At 35.7% G+C, this 12,936-nt stretch overlaps 1 protein-coding gene across 2 annotated transcripts in view; it reads right to left on the minus strand.

Moving 5' to 3' along the window:
• Positions 1-12,936, minus strand: part of PDS5A (PDS5 cohesin associated factor A) — a 75,688-nt gene that overhangs the window by 25,345 nt on the left and 37,407 nt on the right. For both annotated transcript variants that reach the window (XM_038136326.1, XM_038136327.1), the window contains exons 10-16: positions 12,735-12,829; positions 11,717-11,862; positions 5,588-5,739; positions 2,423-2,536; positions 1,743-1,824; positions 961-1,009; positions 664-803 (exon numbers count right to left, since the gene is read on the minus strand). In XM_038136326.1, the coding sequence (XP_037992254.1) occupies positions 664-803; positions 961-1,009; positions 1,743-1,824; positions 2,423-2,536; positions 5,588-5,739; positions 11,717-11,862; positions 12,735-12,829 (778 nt within the window). The remainder of the gene's footprint in view (positions 1-663; positions 804-960; positions 1,010-1,742; positions 1,825-2,422; positions 2,537-5,587; positions 5,740-11,716; positions 11,863-12,734; positions 12,830-12,936) is intronic.

Consider the following 12,936-nt stretch of genomic DNA (forward strand, 5'->3'; position numbering starts at 1 on the left):
GCAGTACATGAGATTTCATAACAATGAAAAAAAATGCCCTGTTCCCTTCCCTGTAAAATTTCTGAGCCATCAGACAAAACCCAAGAAGGCTACGTCTGCTCATGGATGCTCTTTGTGATCTTTGTAATTCCTGTCAATGAAATTGCTTATTTTGCCTTAGACCATTAAAAAAAAAAAATCTGTGGCGGTTGGCAGAATCTGGAAAAGTAATTTTAGTATTAATGTGTGTATTTTCTAAGAGGTTAAATAAAATAAATGAGAGATTTCAAAATACTATTCTAGGATGAAAAATAAATTAATAATATGCAGATGGTAACAGATGACTTGCTGGTACCTGAAAGCTGAATAAGTGTGAGAAGACACTTTGGGAAGCCCATCACAAAAGAAGCAATTGAAACAAAATACTTTGAAAAAATAAATTGGTCTTTTAGACATTATGCTTGATGCTTATAATCCCAGGAAGGAATAAAGTTGATGTTTTCTTAAGATAATGACTGTAATTATCTTTTCCCTAATCTCTACAGGTTAATCAAAAAGGCATTTTTTTTTAAATTGGAAACCTGTAAAAACCATGTTTAGGTAACTAAGGTGACCATTAATTCCAGGTAGCAGTTTTAATCACAAATATTTATGGTATAGAAGTTTGCTCTTCCATTTCCTTACCACACAGACATCTGCCTGTTTACAAGAACATGTAGGGCTAATTAACAGTTCAAGCTGGGACCGAAGTTTCTCATCGTCACCCAAAACCTGATTGAATTTCTTCACAAAATCTTGTGCTTTCCCAGGATCTGGAAGGTTTTCTGTATGATTAAAAAGTTTAATGTGAGATAAATTTGCAACTTCAGCAGGCCAAGATTCACAGAAATACAGTTTCCAGGAATGCCAGGAAATTCAGTTTGATTCTATAAACTACTGTAGTAGTTTATAGAATGTTTATAGAAAGCTATTAACACTTACTTGCTATGGTCATCAGCTTTCCAAACATGGCAGCACTGTTTGCTTCTGACTGAGGACAACAGCAAAAACAGACAATCAGCAGTATCTCCTTTATAAAACACACCTTTAAGCCGATCTGTTAATTCTTCTGCAGCACTACTTTCTATTTCTGAATCTTATGTTTTATATTTTTGTTTTAAGAACTGATACTAGAACAGTGTAACTATCATTAGCAGCTACTACACAGAAAGGCAAAAAAATCTTGTAACATCAAAGAACTGCAAAAATTCATTAATTCACATTACAGGTCAAGATCAGGAAGAAGTCCCCAGTACCCCCCAGAGCAGAAAATTCCCACAAGCCCACTCTCTCACCAAAACCTGAAAGCAATGCCCTTCTATTTAAAATTTCTACTAGTAAAATTCGAGAACAAATACTTAAAAACTTGTTTTTTCTAGCCAGTGAAGAAATCACTGCTTTATGTTACAACATTCCATTTTCAAAATCTCTTAGAAAGCGCAAAAGAAAAAAGGTCTGTCAAAAGCAAACAAAAACCTTTGAAACTTTTAAAACTTGTTTCAAAGCTCTTGAGCAGTACTATGAAAGAATGATCAACAGAAGGAGGTCATATACCTTCAAGCATTACAGAAAGCATCTTTACTTTGTGAGAATGGAATGTTGTCCACATACAGAAACTAACAAATAATGAAGTTACATTGAATCAATAATACAGTATTAAAATCCCCCAGTAAATCAGTCCCACAGATCCACTGGATAAAGTATAAATATTTTCAAAACCGTACAGTGGGCTGCTTATGCAAATCCAGCAATTCTCGTACATGACTCCTTAGCATGTTCTGGCACTTCCACATCTCATTCAGTGCTCTGCAAAAACAGGAAACAAGAAAAGAAAAGCTTCTTTATGACAAAAACAAGCCAGATCTTTTAATAAACAAGGTTGTTAATTTATTTATCTTAGAAGTGCAACACCTGTTGGGTACAATCAAAACCTACCAAATATTAAAAATAAGTGTTGAAAACAAGGTGGAACTGATTTTCTCTTTTTACAGAACATCATCTCTCTCATTCTTCTAGGAACAATTTAACATATGCAGGACACCTGTAGTATTTCTTACAACCAAAAAACCCAAAATAAAAAACAGTCCACCATCAACCAGAATTCAGTTATAGTACCTTCATCATTCCTAATACAGAGCAAACCTGAAGATCATCACTTGTACACTTTTAAGTCTGCATGAATATGAATGGATAAACCCGCTATTCTCAAATATCATGGGATCCTCTTGTCTAGTGGACGTGTAGGGTTTGTATATAAGATGGAAATGTTTTCAAATACTATGCTACTTGCAAATAATGCTAAGCATCCATTAGCTGTATTTTAATTATGTAATACAAGTAAGATAACAGAGATGTTAGAAAAGCCTAAGAAAGCAAGTATTTGTTGAATACAAACTATACTTACTTGACAGCATTTGGATCCAAGCTAGCATACAAATAGTACAAGCACTTCATTCGCTCTTCTGTTTCCAAATTGTGTGGAACAAGATACTGAGCAAAGATTTTCTCTACCAGTAATCTGCAGGAAAAGAAGAAAAATAAGAAGAGAAATCACTACTGTACACGTCAAACAATACCTTCCAGACAAGCTGAAAAAACAAGAAATAGTGCAAGTCATTAAAACCAGATTTTTCAACAAAGAAAGAAGATAAAAAAGTAGTGGCCTTTTCCTCAGCTGTAAAGACTCCTTACACTACTGACAGAAAGATTAGCAAGAACTGCTCCTTGAGAGCTTTTCCACGTTCTTTCACTTTCACCTCTAAGAGGGAATAATCTGTCACCATCCAAATTCTCCTTGTCTTTAGGATCTGAGAATCTCCCTTTGTTTATTCTAATATATTGAAGGAACACTGACAGTGAAAAGCTCATATAAAGAGAAAGAATACAAGAATAGAACTCAAAGAAGAGGAAAAGTAAAAATCTTGAGTATCCCTGAAAGAATGGTTAAAATGGAACTGTAGTACTTCAGAATATACTCATTCTAATACAGAAACTAAAAATACACATTTGAAATTTTACATTAAATACCAACTTTGAACTACAAAATACAAGTGAGAAGTTCATCATAATTATAGCCGCCCCAATGAAAGAGCACTCAAATGTTAATTCATTTCATACTAATGAAAGCTGTGCACAATGTTCAGCAATACAATTTGATATTTACTGACAAATTTAAAACCTTTTCCCTACATACCAGTGCACTGGTACTACTGAGAACTCTGTGAGTGCCTTGTACAGAGACCACAACAGCACAGATCAAACACACCTTATTTCTGCTCACACAGCTTATTTTTGTTGAAAGAAAATTCCAAGAGACGTGATGGCAAGGCAGAGGAATAAAAGGATGACCATGAGTATGGATACAACTATCTCAAGACAACCCATTAGTATTAAAGAAAACGTGACTTTGTCACTTTAAATGTACACTTTCCTACTGATGACTCCAAGAACTAAATTGTTTGGGGAACAGGATCTTCAGAGCTCAAGGGACTCCATCTGTTTAACACACCAGGAGATTGGAGGCATCAGAGCTCTTACCAATTTATGAACATTGCTCTAGTCCATGTCTCTATAGATACATGTTCTAGAAAAGCAGTCAATACAAACGGAATGACTGCATCATCCCCTTCCCTGGTCCCTGCTGGTTAGGTTCACGATTTACAACGTGGGAACAACTGCAAGACACACTTCCCTCCTGTGAAGAAACTGCCTGGCTAGGATAACAACAGCTGGCAACAGGGCACTGTTTCAGATGTGTTTGTTTCACTCCATTCCCTGTGTATTTATTGTAAAACAAAGTAGCTCAGAGAATACACGAGAGGCAGCTCTTATAGTCAGAAGTTTTCAGCCTTGAGCAGACATGTACATCAACAGCTAAGCAACAACAAAAACATTATCAAGTGACCAAGTTAACAATGTGTGGAAAGAAATCTGTTCTATTCCACTTCATGCCTGAACTCTGTGTGATACTGCACTATTATCTCCTGAAAGCAATAGTGTTATCCAGTGCATGCTGTGGAAAATACTTCAGGGCTCAGAGCTGTCCACTGCTACTTTTTATCGTCTTTGCTGCATTACTGAAGGAAAATAGGCCAGAGCTGGCTAATTTTGGCCCATGCTTGCTTATGTGTTTAAAGACTCTGTGTTAAAAGATCATAGCATCTCTACATCTCTTCAGGTGCTAAATCTCTAAAATCCTGATAATAGCACAAACACATTTATCCCTCCACTGAGGAAACCAACCCAATGGTGTTACTGAGCAAGAACTTATAATTGTCAGCCTTGAAGACTAGTAGCATTTGAGTTAAAATTTAGAGTATCAAGCTGACCTAGAAGAGCATGAAAAATCAAGCTACCAATCTTTCTGTGTGGACAGACAGAACAAACAGGATACAATCCATGCCTCCTCATGAAAAAGCTAGTTTCAATAGCGTAATCAGGCTTTCTGAAATCACGTCAGAGAAAGAAACTCAGCTTTGATGACACACTCTTCCCTTAAAATTCCCTGCCTCATTTCCATCAGTGTTCTGCTTTTGCTTGAGCAGAACTACAGAAAACATCTGCCCCATTCACTATACAACTGATTCATTCTCTGTCCACTATCAAACCTGTGTACTGAAAATGAGATGCAAACATGGTAGAAAAACCAGAAACCTCTCAATGCAAACTAAAGTATATTTTTATGTATATGCTGAATTAGCTTCGTATAAACTATGTGAAGACTTCCTGATTTTCAAAGATGGTGCCAACTAATCAAATATGCAACTATGGCCCACTTAAAACCAGCCAGATGAACAAAGCAAGAGCCTTCACCACTGCAGTGCTTAAAAATTTAGTATCATAACTGGCAACTGAAGGAGGCTATTGGCCCATTCAGACTAGTCACCAAGGTAACAAAACATACTGAAGTAGCAGGCTGCGTAAGCAAGGCAATAAGAAACACTGTAAAGAATTTTCTGAGTTTACCATACTAAAAATCTAGGCTGAAATTCTGCCTTTGTGTCATCTCACAGCTTTTCTCTTCCTGAAAGACTATTAAAAATCTTCCAAAACCTTGGCCAAAATACTTTTTTCAACACCAAAATGGTATTTCAAAAAAATCAAAGGGACTGATGACAAAACAGACAAATCAACCCCTGATGTTTCTTCAGCCTTTGGTCTACCTAAAGGTCCATATACAAAAAGGAGAGATCTGTGCATGTACTGTGGTGTGGACACACGTAACACTCAGAGAGGATGGATTTTAACAGCCTGGCCTCTGGAAAGCAGTAAGGCAAACAACAGCTGGCATAGTAAATGCCAGATTTAACAATTTTTCCCCTACACAGTAGTTAGTCAATGAAAATCTGCTATCATCATAGATCTAGTTCCATCAGTATATAAAAATGAATCTTTGAATGGATAATACAACAATTCTGAATATGTGCATACATGTCTTAATGATTAATGAAATACACCATACATCAACCCGTAAATACAGACTATAACAGCTTTCACAGGGTAAGAACATATTTTCAGAGTATCTCTTATCACTATACAATTAAAATTAGGAAGACTTAGATTGACTCACTTGTCATCAATGCTATTTTGATAATATATGTGCAAAAGTTTATCCTTTATCCAGCTCACTTTCTCTGCAGCATCTTTTCCAGCCTCAGCATGAAGACAATACTTCTTGTACAGCTGAGCAAGACCCATCATGGCTTCTTTTCTTACTCGCCACTTGAGAGGGAAGAAATGAAAGGAAGATGGGGAATTGGTTTTGGTAAATAAATAAATAAATAAACAAAACATACAAAATACAGTAAAGATGTAGAAGCACGAAAGACAAAATAGCCACTTTCTGATCTCCTATATTTAGACACTTCAAGAGCTGAAAAATGCTATTTGAAGCCTCTAGATGAAAATTTGCAAAGCCTATGTAAGGGTTGTCTTGCCAGTACTACGCACAGTAAATACTGCCAGTACCCAGGACTTCAGTACTTCTCTGTGCCGAGCGTAAAAAATCTGGAAGCTAGCCAGCAGAAAAGAAGTTAAGTACAGCTTAACGTGTGTGCTGAATAAGTGTCTTACTGAGTCAGGATTTGGAAGGCTTATCTATTCAGAGAAGGCACCAGAAGTGGCAGACTTCTTTCTTCCCACTGCCTTGCACCATCTCATAGCACCCTTGCCTAGACATGGGAGACCTGGAGCCTAGGCCAAGCCAAACCTGCTAGGCTTGAGCTCTTAGGCCACCTTCCAGGACAGTGGGAGAGGCCCGTTTTGCTGAAGCCCTTGAAGCAATCGATCTAAGACTGGAGGGACTGAGGAAAAAAGAACCAGAGTACAACAGCTACAGGAGGAGTTCATGGGTTCTCCATCTTGCTTTTGGTGGTCATACTTTATCATCTCAAGTAAATAACAAATATCCCATTATTAAACAATTTAACAGACAAGACCAATAAGCCATCCTGAGCTGATTTTTGTGAGGAATCATACCAAAACTGACTTCAGGATTAATGTAGGCAGCACAGTGTCTCATGCTGAGTGATTTACACAGTAAACCTCAGAAGACACTTGTTTTCCCACATCATTTAGAAGAAACACATTAAATTTGAACTGAAAGAGATCATTTCTTTCAGAATACACTAGGTATCACTTTGGCCTTGAACACCCAAGGACTAACAATGCTCAGACCATCCCTATGAAGCATAAATGTAGATACTATCATTTATACTGCAACATCCTCAATCTTGGTAAACTGAAGGATTGACTCATACCAGTGAGGTACTGCACATTTAATTTCTTAATAGTTTTACTGAATGATTTCCTTTTCTTGAAGGACAAAGAAAAGACAAATCTTCAAGACAATATGGCTAATGTCACCAAAGGACACCACTAGTTGTTGGAGCAGGTTATAACAGTAGGATGGAAAGAATAAACTTGTATTTTGTTACATATTTCTTAAGTGACAGAAGAGTCAAGAAAGTAATGACTTTGCTAGAACATAACACAGTAATTAGTTTTCAAGAAAGAAAAAATTTAGCTATAAATAGATGTTATTGCTTAATTTTCTGCAGCAATTTGTTCACTCCTGTTACAATCTAAAGCACATTTCAAAGAAAATAAAGGCCTGAAAGGGAAGCATTTTCAGAAAAGTAGTAATATTTTTCTGCATCAGATATACCCTTCCAACGCAGGTGATAGCTTCATCAGATCTCCTATATGAGACAGGAAGGATGGCAAAACTTGTCAGAAGAAAACAAAAAATGATTACTAGAAATGAAAATTCTAGAAAATTTAAGCCTAAAATGAAGGAGTAACAAGGGGTTACAAAAGAAAGGAGATTTGGATTGTCAATAGAATTCTGATTAGTGAAATTGCTGTAGAGTAGATCTCAGAGCATGCAGAAAGGCAGTTGCAAACTGACAACAGGAGACACTGGACCAAATCACTTAGAGAATGTTTTGAACACCATGGAAGCAAGTCATTGAATAGGAGATGCATGTAGGAAGAAAAAAGAGTAAGACACTTTTGAGAATTAAAGCTGAAACTGCAAATAAACATAAAGAGGAATGTAATAATCAGTTTCAAAGACAGCAGACATAAACACAGCTAACATAATTACTACCCTGATTCAATTAATAGAAGAATTTTGATAACCTTAGCTTCCTTGGTTGACCAACGTAATTAAATTCCTCCACTGATGACTGTTGGGCTGAGTTTTGAAAAAAAAAAAGCTATTGAAAATTCAAAACAATCCCTTACCCATTAGAATAACTTTAATAAACATCTTACAATAGTTCTTCATCTGGAAAAAAGCCACGATGGTTTTCAGTACAGTTAAAACTAACACACATGCAGAAAAATGCATAAAGAGGAACCAAAAATGAGTGTATGATTCTATGGCTCCTCACTCTATAGCTTTTGACTTCAAGTTGATGATGTGCAAGTCAGTTCTTATGAAGGGCCTGAGTCTCTACTCCATAAAGACTGTTGGGAGAAATGCCAATGAAGTCAGCTGTCAAAACTCTCTTAAATTCTCAGGTTCTTAAGATTATTCCAGTATTATGGACAAGAGTATTTTTGTTATTTGTTTTTAAAATGTCTCCTAATTATTCTGGAAAGTGAAGATGCTGGAAAGACCTTTGAAACAGTGTTCCAATGGAGCTTTCCTAAGAACAATCATTACCAAAGACTAGACTTCAGCTTTTGGGAAGCATGTTACTGGAGTTACTTTTCCACGTGGAGCAATAAAAATGGATTTGAAAACTACTGGTGGAAGTGGGGTTTGTTTTTAAAATTATTGTTTTTTATATAGTTACAATCATTAAGCAAATGTCTATATAGATCAAATCAGCTAAGAAGATGCCTTTAAAAATTAAGCAGTGTCTTTTAGCCAGAAACTTTCACTCTACAAGTGTTTAGACTACCTTTACCAATACTGTGTCAATAAGAATATGGTCAGGAGAAAAAAAACGAGATCATTCCCATGCCTTATAAAGATAAGAGGCAGAACTGAAATGACAGGTTGGCACTTTACTTCAGCCTGTTGGACAAGCATTCTTTTCATAGTAATAGTAATACTCATTTGACAGATGTCTGCAGACCTAAAAAGATGAAGTCAAACTGATGAACCATCATTTAGGAGTTTGCAGTAGATGCGTCCAACAAAAACCCAGTTACAAAGGGTAAATGCAGCCAGCAAAATACTGAGCTCTTTTCAAGAAAAGGAGTGATTAAAATAGGCAGAGTGCACTCAGCCTGGAATCGAGAAAATCCTACATGGAAAACATAAAGGTAGTTACATGGACATTATCAATGTTCCTCTCCCAAGCTGGAGAAAAATCCTAAACATCATTTTTAAAAAAACAGATGAAAGTTTACAAGTCCTTGATCTTCACTCTACAGCAGTAACTGTATTTACTAACACATCCTATATTGCTAAGGTCTACTTCAAATGCTAAGTATTTGTTGTAGTAATTTCTAGTCAGTGCTCAATTTTATTTTCCCCTCAGGATATACTTTCATTAAAGCTCTCTCCAGAGATTTTTATAAGAGAAGCATCATGTACAGACAAAGTTATTCTTCACTGATCACCTGAAAAGGCATCTAATCTTGAAATGCAACATATCAAACCTACAACTGGTGTGAAATTGCTTAGTCTAACATATGAGGAACATTACATGCCACCACACTGATTTAAAGCCTCACAAAAAAAGACCTAGCTCTGTAGAAATCAGTGTTACAGCTGTGCACTAATAGCTGCCTGCCTCTTACTGCCAGCAGCAGGCTAAAGGAAAACAGACACACACCAGTGAAGACACAGTAACAATCATTCACTTCTCACTAGGTGCTAAGTCACAGTGGGAAGTTTTGGCTATAATAGAAGTTTTTAGATCTCATAAACTAACTTTTGGACATGTTTAGTGGCTGAAAAAGAAGGAAGGTGATCTTGATCACTTCTGAGAAGCATGCAATGTCAAGCTGCATGTACAACTAATTGAAGAGCTGCTTTATAACAGTGAACATACATACTCGAAATCAGTATTTCTCTGTGTAAAGATGACATCTTTTTCAAAATCAATTATAGTAACATTCTCACTTAAAAGGAGAACAAAAAAATGTAAAATTAGAAAAAACAGCTAGAATGACATAGGGGTATCCTTTCTATAGCCTATCAAAAAAAGGACAATAATAAGGAAAAAAAAATCAACATGGCTACACAGAGAAGTCTGCTATTAGGCATCACTCTCCAAAGAGCATGGAGCCACATCTGAAAAAATGTAAACAGGAAGCAGTATAAACTCTGGCAAAATGAATGTAAATCCTTGATGAAGCATGGGCAATAGTTTCAAAATGAAGTTATTAAAAGCATACTAACTAAGCATCTTCACCAAAGACTGAAGAAGCAGGAAGCCTTCCAGACCCTTTCTGTATGACTGAGAGACAAACAGATTTATTCCAGGAGAGAGGTCTGAAGAGGTTTCTTAAAGTATTATTGAGAGACATTAAAAAAACATTAATAAAGCAAGAAGGAAGAAAATCATAAAGATTTTGTAATCTTAATTACAAAAGGTGGGAACCAATCTATGACTTTTACAAGAATTTAGACATTATATACTGAATATTAATTATTCTATTATTGCAATCTGTCCATAAGATTGAAGACAGCAAATGTGAAAGAAACCAAAGGGTCTGAAGAAAACAATGTGCGACTCAAAAGAACATCTGATTTGAAATGGGCAAACAGGTTGAAATAGAATAGTAACAACAAGAAAGAGCTGACACTACTGAAAAATAAGTTATGGAAATGTGTCTATGAACTTTACATAATGGGAAGTTTTATCTAAGAAAAAATAACTTTTAGCAGACCCAGAAGCCCATCAGTAAAATGCATTAGGATCCAAAAAAATTTCCAACAAAGTTTCATACCAGAGGGTCTTAAAATAAAAATTCTGTTGTGAATTGTTAACTAAAACATAGGGGGGAATGGCTGGAAATAAATGACTGATTTTCACAATGAAGGGAACAAAATAAATCTGTAGATGAAGTCAGAAAGGAATCTCTGACATTTAACATATGAAAAATTATTACAAAATGAACTGAACAGCGTGTATAAAATTTACTGAGGTAGTCAGATGTAACATCATAATTAAGAATTGCAGAAAAATGTCATGCTACTGAATTGTTACAATATGAAATGGAAGAAATTCAGATTGAGGAGAGGTTTTCCCACCAGCAGTAACTCTGCATGTACAGTATCTGGCAGTATACCACCTAAAGTTATTCAAGAAAAACACTGACGTTAACAGGAATGTTTTCCAAAACTATCAGCTCAGTGCTCAGAAACAGCAGAAAAGACAGACAGAATGTTTCAGAATAAGAAAAGTTATCACCAAGTATGTAACATGGTGCAAACTCTGAATGCCATTCAAAATGAGATGTTCCAGTGAGTGGCACATTGCTCCTAAGCCTGCTACCTTAGTTCCAACAGGACAGAGAACATCCAGACAAGAACGATCAGCAGTATGTAACAATCAATTTGTGTGGAAGTTAATCAGGTGATTATTTGAGATAGAAAACAAAGAACTGGAGAAGATATAGTATTTATTAAACATAAATAAGTCAAAGAATATTAATTATTTTATGCTATCTAAGATCTATGAGATACCCAGTCAAATTATCAGACAAGTTAAAAGTAAACAAGTAAAGTTATTTTTCCCAAACATGCATTAAACTTTAATTTACTGATGCATATGCCATGGAGGCTTATAAAGTACAAATAAATTCAAGAAAGAACCTGATAAATACATGAAAAAAAGTTCTGTTGAAAGTTATTATGAGCATGGGCCAGCATACTTAAGAAATCCCTAAATCACCAATTGTTGGAAGCCAAAACTGATGACTGTGAGAATTATAATCGGTTATAGCGACCTTTGGCTCAAACATGTGTGATCATTCTTATGTTCTTACAATGTAACTGTGGTTATCACAAGTCAGTGACCCTATTTGCTTGACAACATTTGATTGATGCCACCATAATATGGAATTTTCATTAAGATGTTCTTGTAAGAAAATAATTTTCTTCCCGTCATTATTCTCGTTAAGAGCCAACTCTGAAGATTCTCTGATTCTGTGTCTTCGGGTATTTTTTATTTTACTTTTAGTAAAGTAGATTAGAAGCAGTCATTGCTGAAAATACACTACTAACACTTACCCGTTTGTCCAGCGTTCTTTCCCTTACAAAGCCAAGCAGCTGGTCATTGACTAAAGAAAGATCTCTCTTGCCCGCAGTGATAATTGTAACAATAACGTCATGTCGAATGGCTTCTTCTGGGTCGTGTGATCTAACCTTCAAATAGTCTGTCATGAGCAGAAACAATGAGAAGCTTGGCCTTTTTACATAGGTGCGATGCATTGATTTATTACTTGTGTTTAATCAATTAAATGTCAGTCATATATCACAGCCATGTAATCCATTAAATATAGAGCTACCGACAGGAAACATCTGTTGTGATGCTTTCTATGTTGAAGTTTTATAAAACAATCAGATAACTGTAAATATCAGAAGAATATAGGAGTGGTAGCTTTTATGATAACATTTGCAAGAAGCAATAAGGTGTAATAAAGCTAACTGGAATATATTTAAAGTAAAGGGGGGTGAGGTAAAAAGAAGAAACAAAAAGAAGAAACCCTCATTCCCTAAGAGTGAAAAATGTAAATAATAAATCAGAAATACTGACAATTGTTGTGCATCAGAAAACAACAGTATTTTCAGTTAAGCCTGATAATCTTCTCATAGTTAACCTGATACTGCAGAGAAAGAAGAAACTTCATCGTTTAGATCAGCAAAAAGGCATTTTCTGAGTTCAGTGGAACAGAGTAGCAGGGAACTCAGTGACTGGTTTGGAAAATAAGTCAAGGTGTCAAACTTTGGGTGTCTTACCCAAAGTTTCTTTAGAACTTGAAATGACTTGAAAATTCATTCTGCAATGGGTAGCTTCTTCACTACTCACTTTTACAAAGTCCACACAAAGCCACACACTCCTTCCTCCTCTTTCTAGTAACTAGCACTCATCTTTAACAGAAATTAATTACTCAACAGATACCTCTTCCATCCCTTATCGAGCATTGGACTTGGTACATTTCAGAACTACACTGCTATATACAAAAATAGTTACACAGTTCCTTGCTCATTTTGTAGATTATTCTAAACCCTTGTATGAGCATCTCACCAGTGAGGTCTTTTGCTAAGTCTGGATGGTTCATTAAACAATGACTGGCGAATTTCACACTCTCTAATCTCACAGGGACATGGATATCATTGAACCTAGAGGGATAGAAGATAATGAATGTTAATTTTTAATTAGCTTTGCAAATCAGTATTATTCTCTATGTAGTAACATGTGTTGATAGTATGTTCTGTTAACTATTAGA

Source organism: Motacilla alba, chromosome 4 (assembly GCF_015832195.1).
Source record: "Motacilla alba alba isolate MOTALB_02 chromosome 4, Motacilla_alba_V1.0_pri, whole genome shotgun sequence".
In the NCBI taxonomy this organism is placed as follows: Eukaryota; Metazoa; Chordata; class Aves; order Passeriformes; family Motacillidae; genus Motacilla; species Motacilla alba.